General features: G+C 39.8%; 1 protein-coding gene, 1 long non-coding RNA gene and 1 other non-coding gene across 4 annotated transcripts in view; 2 read left to right on the top strand and 1 right to left on the bottom strand.

The window, feature by feature from the left end:
* Positions 1-2,309: 2,309 nt before the first annotated feature.
* Positions 2,310-11,315, bottom strand: GRPEL2 (GrpE like 2, mitochondrial). The gene is made up of 4 exons (XM_019965207.2): positions 11,180-11,315; positions 8,801-8,954; positions 7,630-7,711; positions 2,310-5,501 (listed from the first exon to the last, which is right to left on the bottom strand). The coding sequence occupies exons 1-4, from the start codon at positions 11,251-11,253 to the stop codon at positions 5,137-5,139; spliced, it is 675 nt and encodes a 224-aa protein (XP_019820766.1). The 5' UTR covers positions 11,254-11,315; the 3' UTR covers positions 2,310-5,136.
* On the top strand, positions 8,091-8,163 carry TRNAW-CCA (transfer RNA tryptophan (anticodon CCA)). The gene has a single exon. It is a non-coding gene; the product is annotated as a tRNA-Trp (tRNA).
* Positions 11,316-11,317: 2 nt separating the features above from the next.
* LOC109562181 (uncharacterized) overlaps positions 11,318-12,017 on the top strand; it is a 115,552-nt gene continuing 114,852 nt past the window's right edge. The window contains exon 1 of one of the 2 annotated variants that reach the window (XR_011567747.1): positions 11,318-11,463. This is a non-coding gene — a long non-coding RNA (uncharacterized lncRNA). The other variant, XR_011567746.1, reaches the window with a different exon arrangement.

Raw genomic sequence — 12,017 nt, 5'->3', positions numbered from 1 at the left:
TCTAGGTGGTTGTGACAATCACGTGAAATAAGGCACGTGAAATCACTTGGCAGTGTCTGCAAGTGCTGGAGATTGCTGACCAACCATGCAGCCAGGATGGCTAGACGCTACTTGTTTCAGCATGCTGAAACAAAGCCAGATGCTTTCCAGACTGCTGTTAGTTACCACGTGTCTTTGCGGCTTTGACACACAGTTTGTGTCTCTGCCTTCTGCTTCAAAAACAAAAGGTAAGAGTTTCATCCACTCTTAGAGGGGAGAGGAAAGGTAGAAAGAAGAGATAAACTCCATTTTCACTCTCTAAGGAAACAAAAGCAGCTTCACTATGGCTAGTTAGCTACAGTATAAAGGACAGATTTCCTCTCACAGAAAATAAAATTGGGGATGAGTTTCAAAATAAAATAAGGAAAATTCATGTGTATTCAGTCAGATTATGGCTAAGAATAGAAATAGAAAGGACTCTGTGAAGAGTAAAAGGTCATAGAGCTGAGATTACAGCCAACTTTGTGAGTCTTAACATGGCCAAACTGGATTATTAGTAAAATGGTAGATGAATAAATATGCATTTCTCATAAAAAAAAAAAAAAACCCCAAAAAACACTTTTTGGTAATATTTATGTTAAAATGCAAAACCAGACTCAAGATACTCCTTTAAATTACTATGTTTTCTTTTTGGCCTCACTCTGTGGCGTGTAATCTGCATTTCAACTTGTGCCCCCTGCATTGGGAGCAGTCTTAACCACTGGAATGCCAGGGAAGTGCCTTCCTTAATCATCTTTTAAAACAAGCATTCGTTGATCGCTTTGTGCCATGTTCTCTTATGTGCTAACAGTATGATCCATGCAGTATTTTTTTAATAGGGTAAAATCATATTAAAACTCAACTTTGCTTTTAATTTTAGTAAGTAAAGTAAATGTTGCTCAGTCATGTCCGACTCTTTGTGATCCCATGGACTGTAAACTACCAGGTTCCTCCGACCATAGGATTCTCCAGGCAAGAATACTGGAGTGGATTGCCATTTCCTTTTCCAGATCTTCCCAACCCAGGGATTGAACCCAGGTCTCCTGCATTGTAGGCAGACGGTTTACCATCTGAGCCAATTTTAGGGTCCTTGGTAATTCTAGATTTTACAGCTCTTTTCTCCTGTTAGGAAAAAATTCTTCCAATCCCACAATACCATGTGTATCAAAGTTGTAGGACAAATTCAAAAAAGCTGTTTAAGAGGAAAAGCAAGGAGCCATAATTCTGGTGGCCAAGGTACTAGTAGTGAGACTGGGAGTGGGGTTGGGTGATTCCATCAGTTATTTATTGCTGCATAACAAACTACCCCAAAACTTAGTGGCTAAAGGTAACACTTTTTTTTGCCCATAAATCTGCACATTGGGCAGGACTCAGTGAGATGTCATCTGTTCCATGTGATGTCAGATGGGGCTGTTCCACTGGGGACTGGAAAGTCCACTTTCAAAGTGGCTCACTAAGGTGGCTGGCAGGTTGGTGCTGGCTGTCAGCTAAAAGCTCAGCCATGGCCCTTGGTTCTACTCCACTGGCTACCTGAGTTGGCTCTTTGGTTTGATGGCCAGGTATCAAGAGTGAGCATCCAGAGACAGGAAGGTGTGGGTCAGAAACCAGCAGTGTCACCTCCCTATAATCTACTGGTTCAGATTCAAGGAGATTTCAAAGCTGTTTTAAAACCTCCAGTGAATTTGAGAATGGAAAAGAGTAAGGATATACTTACCAACTAGCTCTGGGATTGTGAGAAACAATGGATTATGGAGCCAGGGTGGGAAGAATGATGAAAATGCAAAGCCAAAACTACAGAAAAGGCTGGCTACAAAGAGGGGCACTTAGCCAGGAGGCTGGGTATGTGGAAGCCAGTGGAGAAGCAGAGGTAAAGACAAGGCTAGGCAAAGGTTGGGAAGAGCACGTGGAAGCAGGCAGCCACATGCCAGTAATTGGATTGAGAGGATGGTCAGAAGTTCTGCAGTTCGAGTAAAATGATTAAAGCAGGTAAGATGATTAGAACCAAGAAGCAGGCACAAGAATATAAGGCAGTGCCAGACAGAAAGGCAGAAATAAATAGGAGTCTAGATTGAAGAAATACATAGAAATTAGAAGGAAGCAAGTCAAGGAGGTAAAAAAACAGACAAGACTTCAACACCAAGGCAAAATGACTGCACTGCATCCACTGGCCTGGGCAGCTGTGAGACCCCAAGTTCCCTCCACTGAGCGTCAACAGGTCGGTCAGCAATCAGTGAAGTGACCATGTCAATACACAGTATGATTCTGGCAGACAGTAAATACATGAAACGCAGTAATTTCAATTAAGGTTTTATTAACGTTTCTGAAGATTATATTTCACCTTTGTCTTCTCTGATTTTGCTTTAGTGTTTAAGGATGTTTCTTCATTTATTAAATCCTTTGCCATGAAAGAGCACCACGTAACTTATGTCAGTACAAACTGAATGATTCTTTTATAGTGGTAAGGAAAATCCACCAAAGATTCATAAAATCTAAGTACTAAGACACCAAGGTCCCTCTTCACATAAGCCAAAGCTTCCTTACACATATCATCTACATGCCAACAGTATCTTTTTACTTTACCATCAAGATGAAAATAAGAGAGCCGAGACCACCTTATTTCTCCAGTCTAAAAATGTACACTTCCTCAGTATAGTTTAAACAGACACACACAAAAAACAGAAGTTGAAAGGAAAATAATTCACTGTGACTGATTAACTTACAATTATTTTTTTATAGTCAAGCACCAGTCTTCCCCTTCCCCTAGACTTTAGGCAACTATGAAAACAAACAAAAAACAATGTGTATAAAAAGCAATAAAAATAAATATTCGAGGGCCTACTGTAATAGGCAATTTGCACATTTCATTTAATCCTCGTAATAGTTTGAGAATTGTAACTATTTTACAAACATGGAAGCAGGCTCAGAAGAGTGAAGTGACTAGGCTGGGAATTATGTTCAAGTTGATGCTTACTAAGCATATGCTCTGTTATGCTGTGCTGGCTCCTGAAAGCCTTTCCACTTTTTGAGATTCTGTTACAGCTCCAGCTTCTAAATTTATACTTTTAACTCTGCAAAACTACTGAATAATAGAAGAATCTAAAATTATTCTCAATCTACTTGCTAAAACAGGAGGTTGCAAAGAATACTGAAAAACTCTTCAAGTAATCAGAACATTCCACACCTAAAATTATGGTTATTCTAATTCATTTGTAATGAATAGCTAGTGATCCAAGAACAAATGGAAAATCATAATTGCCTCACTTTCTTATTGTCACTATTTGTCATTCTCAAAGGAATGAAGGCAAAAGAGAAGAGACAAATTCCCATTGTGAAATCTGACTGCTCATTACATTTACAGGATGTACTTAGTGGAATGCCAAGAGGTTCTGGTTTTAAAATCTCACCACCAGTCTTGTTTGCATCTTAGAAGTATGCATTTGTTTTTTAAAGTGTCTAATCTGGTGGAGGTGGTAGTACCCATTAGGGGATGGTTTTGAGGATGCATCTGTGTCGTGTGCTGAACTATCTATGATGTCTAAGAGGCTGTTTCACCACCCCACAGAATGGGGTCATAGATTCTAGAAGAAATGGATTTATTTTATGGGAAAGTAACTTAAACCTAAACCTAACAACAGTTAATTGTCTGTTGGGGGTATATTTGCATGTTCATTATAGAACTGTTGAATCTTAAACACTGAAGTTAATATCTAGTTGTTTCTTACTTAAGTTCTCACTGAAATTTAGTTTACTAGTTTTAGAGATTTGTTTTTTTTGAGTCCAGTCCTAAAAAGACTGTTTTTACACATAGTCTGAAGAAACTGAAAGGGTGAGATTAGATCATTAAGGCGACTTCTAACATTAAAATATCTATAAAGACCTCCTTTCTAATGTTCGATTGATATATACATCATTCATTCACTAACTCATTTACTGAATAAATTTTTTATAGAACACTATCTATAAGACTGAAATAAAAAATATACACATAGGCTCATTACCTCTAGGAGGTCAGTACATAAAAGGGGAGCTAAATGTTTACATGTGACATAAGACAGATAAAAAAACTAGGATATAAAGCTAGTTAATGTAAGAGAGGTAGTGAATTGTGAGTACCCCCCCAAAAAAAACCCCAAAACAAAAACTCCAAGCCCATTATAACTAAATCAAATGAGGAATCATAAGAACCTAACATTTTTTGGTCCTGACCGCCTCCCTACATAATCTAATCATGGATCACAAGATAAATCTGACAAAGTGGCAGAGGATTTAAGGGCCAGTGGAAAGAGAAATTGTGGTAAACTACTTGCATAGACCAGTTTAGGTCATTAGCTGTTGGCGCTGCCTCAATTTCCCTGAAATGATTATACACCCAGGGAGGCTGAAAATAATTTGAAGACAACTCAGTAAGGAAAGCACAAGGTTTTTTGGCCAGACTTGCTTGCAAGGGACCTGGTATCTTGATTTCTTGCCAGTCTCTGTCTTCCAAGTCTTTCCTGGGGCCTTAGCCTTGTAAATGGGATTTGAAAAGGGAAATGAGTGTGAATATGAAGTCCACCTGGCAGAAACTATAAGGACAAAAGACGGTTAGAAGAAAAATAAAATGAAAAGAGTAGGCTCTGAAAATCTATGTGCATAAAAATCAATCCAAATGATTTAAATTCATACAGCTATAAAGCTTTATAATTTCAGTACCCAAATGTTAAACCAATCCCTACCACCTCCTCTTCCCACCAAATTCAAGATCGTATTCAATTTCTGTTATAGGGACCAGAAATGAACGTTTAGTTGAAAACACATAAACATACAACTCATTTCCACCTTTAAAAAAGATTTTGGATTGAAAGTCATCAGAGTACCAATTTTAAAATAATTTTCTTCAACACATTTTGATAAGGCCACAGGAACACTTGTCACATTGTTCAAATGCCCAATGGCAAGACTTCTGATGAGACCAAACAGGTCACATTAAATCAAGAGTATCTCAGAAATAAAGCCAATATGACTAAATCCAAAACAGATCACATGAAGTACCTCATGTACAATACGAACCTAGTTTAATAAATAAAGGAATCACAGGTGACTGCACTCTGGGAGAACATGCAGTTCCTCTGGGCCCATTCATAGTCTTCTCTGAGACTCTACTGCCACTTCCACCTGGGCAAGTCTAATGGTGCGGCCATGAAGCTTGTAGCCATCTTGCCTTACGAATGCCACGGTGCCAGGCTGCACCCCAACACCAGCTGGCACGTGACAAATGAGTTCATGCTCATGAGGGTCATATTTGTCACCGATGGGTGTCATCTTCTCCAGGCCGTGTTTGGCGAACACACTTTTCAGCTTTGCTTCTAAAAGTGACAATCCTCGGAAGATCTTCTCCAGAGTGAGCTTCTGGTCCGCAGGCTCTGTTTCTTCAGAAATACACTCTGTAGTCTTCTCCAAAATGTCTGCGACCTCCACCAAATCCTTACAGAAACTCTGAATTCCTACAGAGAAACCAGACACTTACTGTTTGTGAGGAAATCACTGTTCTTGAGAGCAGAGTTTGGGGAAGGCTCAAAGAGGTGGCTGGTATACTAGGTACCCCAGGAAATGCAAAGACTGCCACATGGGATTCGAGGATCATCACCAGTGATTACCCTCGCAACCAAACTGATGAGCCAACATTTCTCTTAAAACACATACATCTAGGAAGCCACTTAGGAGATGGGGAAGATCGTTAGAACCCAAGAACTAGGTAAGACTATGTACAAAAGGTTCAGAAACGTGTCTTTTTAAAAACTTGACTTAGTTTTATATGCTTGTTTTATCTATGGGGTGAAGGACAGGGAGGCCTGGTATGCTGCAGTCCATGGGGTGCAAAGAGTCGGAAGTGACTGAGTGACTGAACAACTCACCTTTACATATATTTTGAAAATTCCTGCCTGTCTCATTTGTGCTAAGGCATGCATTCTCAATAGGAAGAAGACGTTCATTGATGGGGGAATAATAAAAGAGGAGTTGACAAGACTGTACTAAGGAGGAGTAAAGGAGTGGTTTATTCTTGAGGATTAGCTAAACAGGAACAGGAAAGAAATATACTCCATAGATGAGGTAAGTCTCTAAATGCCTGCTACAAAGTTATATCTTATTGTTTGTGAGGAAATCACTCTGTTCTGTCCGCTGGAGACAGGCCACCAAGCTTGTCTAATTTTTTTAGAGTCACATAAACTTTATAAAAGTGAACTCAGTTGTTGAGAAATCTCATTACTTTCAATGCATCATTCTTCATTTTTCTTAATAGAAATGAAGGAATATCATTTTTGTGTGGTAACACAAAAGCCCTGGTAGGAGCTGGTGAGGGGCAAAGGACTTTGTTGATCTAGTTTTAACCCAGGGACAAGTTTAAGGCCCTGTATCAAAACACACAGCCAATAAGAGAGATAATGACAGAGGAGAGACTTCCCAGGTATGTACTGTCTGGATGGAAAGGCTGCAGTTTGCTGAGCCCTGATAGTTGGAAATATGCGACTAAAACTTGGATGAAATATCAGAAACACATTTGGGGGTCAGTACTGAGTTATTTAGGAATACAATTTCAGGGTTAGTATTTATTCAGAGTCTTGAAACATGGTATCTAAAGCACTGAATGAGAATCAGAAGGCTAAGCCAAAGGAACGGCGTTGGATGGGACACGAATGGAGTGAATCTCGTGTATGAATAGCAGATAAAATCCAGAGAACAGGAAGGAGTATGAGTGATACAAGGGAAAGAAAAATAGATTAGGGATCAGGGATCAGTGGATTCATATCTACATCTGACATCAAATAACTTTTTCTAGCTTGCCTGTAAGAGGAGACTGGACTAAATAGTATCCAAGGGCCCCTCGGGCACTCCATTCTATGTGCAGTAAAAGTATAATGCTCCATATTAAATTGTGAGTATAGCAAGTCATCACAGATTGCCTTTTACCCTTGAATCTCTGTTATTCAATTAACAGTTTCATGAACAGATTTGGAACAAGATGTGGTGCATTTAGGAAAAGATTTCTGAGAGACTTTGAAATGAACCAAGAAGATGATTCAACGCCATCAGTGAAAAAACAGATTGATCTAGCACAGCCATCAGGGTTATCTGATTCCATGTGGTCTGAGAGCCTCTGAGTTGTAACTGAGCAAGCTGTAGAACACTGACAGTAACACAAATGATTTTTGTCTCTAGTTGTGAAAGTTGTCTGGTAATTAATAGTTAATTATTACATTCTGGATATAGACCAGTTTTGCTAAGATGAAGCAAATTTTAGTATTTTCTTTGGATCCTTTTCTGAACATCTTAATGATTCACTTCACTTGTTCATTAAAGAGTTAAACAGAATTGCCTGTACAGGCACTAGAAAAACTGTACATGCTTGAAAAATAACAAAAGTCTGGTGAAAATAAAGGCAAACATTATTTCAGCAAATGGTTCATTTTCCAACATTCTCAATAAGCAGCGCAGAAAGCCTATGGAATAGAGGAAGGGTACAGTATAGGTTGGTTAAGGACCCAGATGTATTTTTTGCTAAGTTCAGTGTGCAGAACTGCTAGTAAGTGCCCTTAAACTAAAAAATATTTTTATTATTAATAAATCTCTCACCAAATATCTTGGCATCTTCTACACATCTCTGGGTTCGCCTTCTTATATTTTCACTGTCAGCTACAGCTCTCTGGTATCTCACCTGAGCATCAGAAGCAAAGTCAAATGATGAGAAAACAAATGCTTATTGGTAGAAAAGAAACTTTTTGCTTATTTTACAAATTTTACCCTTGGTATAGATTTTTATTAAAACAAACAAGCAAAAACATTAGGAGTTGTATAGGAATCTTGTATCAGCTACTCCAAATTCCCAGAGAAGCAATCTCTGTTTACAACAGTTCTGATAGGCTGTCATTTAGGCTGCAGTTTGAATCCGTAACAACTGTTTTCAAGCTCATTATCTTCAGAAAAAGCTTTTTCTGAAGTCTTCACCCAACACTGCCACCCTCCAACTTTCTTTTGTTGAACTGAAACTCTAGGACAACCAAGAGTAAGTTTTTAAAATATGTCATCTTGGGACTTCCTTGATGGTTCAGTGGTTAAGACTCCATGCTCCCAATGCAAGGGACCCAGGTTCGATTCCTGGTCAGGGAACTAGATCCCACATGCTGCAACTAAGACCCAGCACAGCCAATAAATATGTATTAAAAAACATATGTCATCTATTTGAAGGCAATTATTTAGCCTCTTTAGTGTTTTTTTCTTTCATTCTTATAATCCCTGGTTCCTTTCATTATTCTCGTAAGACATACTTTCTAACCTCATTGCCCTTTCTGGGTGGTCCTGCTTTGGAATTACTCTATTTCTCAAAATCTGTCAGTACAGTACTGGCACATTAAGCCAGATAGAGTCTGATTGGCAGAATAAAATGATAAATGACCACATTAATTCAACAAATATTTATTGAGTGTCTACTACATGCCAGGGATTGTACCTCCGTTGAAACTACCAGAATATCAGATATCTAAGTACTGTGACACACCAGGAAACTGAACAAAGATGAGTATCCGTAGTCGGCAATGTTTTTGAACTACTACAGATTATTTTGCTCAGTATATCTAACAAGAGGGAGTAAAGAGCTAATTAGAGGAAACAGTTTAAAAAACTGACTTAAAAAACTTTATGTGAATATTTAAGCCAGAGAGATGTGACTACAGGTAACATAAACAGATAATAGAAAATATGGTATATATTTCAGACGATATGAACAGATAATATAAAATCTACCTACTGTTAAATCTTGGACTTCCTTCTCCAGTTTAACAGCTTTTAGCTTTAAGGCTCGTTCTGCAAGAGAGGGTCCCAGTTCATCAGGGGGGTCCTCAGAATTGCAGTCTTCACCAGCAGTTCTCTGAGTGGCAGTGCTGAAAGGATGCAGCCATCCCCTAGCCATGACAAACAGCCAAAGTTACAACAAAGTTCAGAGACTGGAATGCTTCCCAGATTGACTCTCTCTAGCCAAAGTGCTTTCAGTTTCAATAACACCACAAACACTTATAATGTGCTTGTGAAGTGCCAGATACAGTTGACAAGATTTTATTAAATCATCTTTTCATCTCACAATATGTGAGATAAATACTATTATCATTCCTACTTTATAGATGAGAAAACCAAAGTTCAGAGAGGCTTATGCCTTGCTCAAGATCACATTGTTAGTATACTGTTGAATCAGGATACTGAGCATCAGGCAGTAGAAATAGCTGGAAGTGGGGATACAAAAGTCAGCAAGAGAACACCAAATTATAGTACCTAGAACCAGCAGAACAATGCCAGAAGCAAGAATTCAAAACAAAAAGCCATACAGTTCAGGTTCAGTCTCTCATTTTATAAATGGGGAAAATTAACCCCAGTAAAGGTACCTTATCAAATTGGAGTAAGGCCTAGAATTCTAAAGCTTTCTTGATATACAAGAAAAAAAAGCTTGTAATGCTTTTACAAGCTCTAAGTAAAAGGCTTTTATAGAAGAGAATTTGCATTAGGAGAAAATGAGTTGGGAAATTACCATGTAAAATCAAATCAATCAAAAACTTACAAAACATTTACTATATGTTGTGGACTGTGAACAGGTGAATGAAATAGATCATATAGATATGTAGTTCAGTTTACATAAACATTTTAGAATAGGGGTTTGTAGATTTTGGATTGCAGCAGTTTTGAACCCCCTGTTCAAGGAAGTTTCCATTACACCTCCTGGGTCCTCATAATTTAACTTGAAGTAAAACCATCAAGAAAATCTGTGGGTGCAAAAGGTCTTAAAAACAAATAGTTTATTTATATAAACTGGCATATACTGAAGAGTGGCCACTAAGGTGAAATCTAAATGAACGCTTAGTAGGGGTAAAGGAGTTTAGTTCAAGAAAGGGAAGAAGGAACCATCAGTTTAAGTGTGTGGTCAAGATTACTTTTTATCTTTCATGCTAGTCCTGAATTCAGTTATTACAATCTTATGTCAAATTATACATGATTACCAATTTTTAGTTCAGAAAATGTGGTCATCAAACAGGGTGAAATAGATCCTTCCTCCTAAAGTCCTAAAAAACAACATTTATCCAATTAAAAATAGGTCAAAATATCCTCAGGGCCAGTTTAAGGGAACATGGCTAGGGCCCAAATCATGAGAAAGAGGGAAGGTGTGGTGGATTCATTCAATTGCTACTCTTTCAGAACTGGAGTGGGGAAAAATTTTATTAGAAGGAACCATTTTGCTCCCGATCACTTCCCTACACCAAAAACTGCCAAAAAGATTAGGGGAAAAAAGCTTGAAACCCAGAATTCAACCTCTCATCCTAGTGCTGGGTCAGGTGTGTTATGGTAAAAAGGGGACAAATAGTTATGCAAAATTTTTGGATTTCACCGTAATTTACTTTTCAGAGATCCAACCTTACCCATCCCCCTACTCAGCAATTTTCATTTTTTCTGGTAAAGAAACTGTCAACAGGGAATCGTCCCTGAGAATAACGAACATTGGTCACTAATTAAAAGGGCCGATTCTACAGCCCTGACTGGTTTTCAGTCTGAATTCCACCACTTCATGGGTATTTAAGTTTGGAGACATTACTCAAAATTTCTAAACCACAGTTTCCCCCAATTAAACGGGAGAATAAAAAGAACTACCCATAGTTCTGCAATCGGCAAGATAAGTGATCAAAAAAAGCTGCTGCAATGATAAAAGCAGCAACCAGAACTTAAACTCCTGAAGGCAGGTGGAAGGGCCGTCTGGCAAAGTCCAACGCCCTCCTTTTACTTACAGGAAAAGTGAAGCTCAGATATTGGTTCCCCATTATGTTCATACAGGGTGCTAGGAAAGAAGCCAGTCACCTGTAAGCGCCAAAGCTGGAGAAAGGGGCGGGAAAGGCACGTCCCCAGTTCAGTCGGAAGAACAATTATCACCTCCGAGGGCGTGACCTCGGATCTTCCAACGTACGTCGGCCAGACAAGGAGGCGCGGCTGTGAACCTCAGTTTCCCGCTCTGCAAGATGGGGCCGTGAGCGCCCAGTTGTAGAAGCCGAGAGGCTAGAGAGGTCCCCGCGTCCTCCAGCCCTAAACTGCCCCTTCAGATCGCTCGTCCCTCATTGTCCTCAAGTTCCCAATCCCCACCTGCCTCGCTTACCTGCCCTCGGACGCGGCATGGGCGGCCAGGGGCTGTATCCGCCGACGGACCGCCCACAGGAGCCTGGCGGCCATGTTCCCACCTCGGCTTACGGAAGCAGCGCATGCGCACTTGCCCCAAATGACGAGCTACGTTCGCTTCAAAAACCACGCTTCCCAGCAGCCTTCGCGGGCTTTTTTCTCTTAGGGCCCCGGATGGGAACGCCACTTGTTGGTTGCTCCTGTGCAGTTCCCTACCCGGTCTTTAAGCAACGCAACTCTTCCGGTCCCTGGCGTGTTCCGCGGGTAGGTTGGTTTCCTGTGGCAAGGGAGTAGGTTCAGTGCTAGGCGCGGAATACGCGGCGACCACAGGGAGCAACACCTGTGCCCTCAAGGAGCTTACATGAGGTTTTACACAAGGTGCAAACACCATATGAGGTCAAAATATGACCCTTATTTAAATGCGAGGGGCTTGGCGTTGCGGAACCCTAGAATACGATATGACCTAGTGTGGGGCGTTTTCCCAGGGGAAATAACGTTTGAACTGAAAGCGGAGTAACGAGTAAATGAAAAGAGAAGGCAAATGGTTCAGGTAGAAAGAAACAGCATCTGCAAAGTCTTTTTCGTCAGTTCCCCCTCCCCCCTCGACTTACTGTGATTCGAAATGTGTATTTTTTAATTTCTCCTCACTAATGGGTACACTCCATTAGGGCAGAGATTTTATTTTTTCTTTTTGGTCTGTTCATATTTAATAAACAGTGGAACAGTGCCCTAGTGTAGTTGTTCAAAATCTTTTTGTCTAAAGAACTTGAATGTTACAGTGCCATTACGAGTTTAAGGGGCCACTGACCGTAGTGTGG

The sequence above is a fragment of the Bos indicus genome, chromosome 7 (genome assembly GCF_029378745.1).
Source record: "Bos indicus isolate NIAB-ARS_2022 breed Sahiwal x Tharparkar chromosome 7, NIAB-ARS_B.indTharparkar_mat_pri_1.0, whole genome shotgun sequence".
Classification (NCBI taxonomy): Eukaryota; Metazoa; Chordata; class Mammalia; order Artiodactyla; family Bovidae; genus Bos; species Bos indicus.
Note: the sequence above shows the minus strand (reverse complement) of the source record. Positions and strands in the feature narration are given on the sequence as shown.

Coding starts and splice junctions, on each gene's coding strand:
- GRPEL2 (XM_019965207.2), bottom strand. CDS start 11,253: ATGGCCGCCAGGCTCCTGTGGGCGGTCCGTCGGCGGATACAGCCCCTG. Junction 8,955..11,179: donor CATGCCGCGTCCGAGGGCAG/GTAAGCGAGGCA, acceptor TGTCATGGCTAG/GGGATGGCTGCATCCTTTCA. Junction 7,712..8,800: donor AGGAAGTCCAAGATTTAACA/GTAGGTAGATTT, acceptor TCTGATGCTCAG/GTGAGATACCAGAGAGCTGT.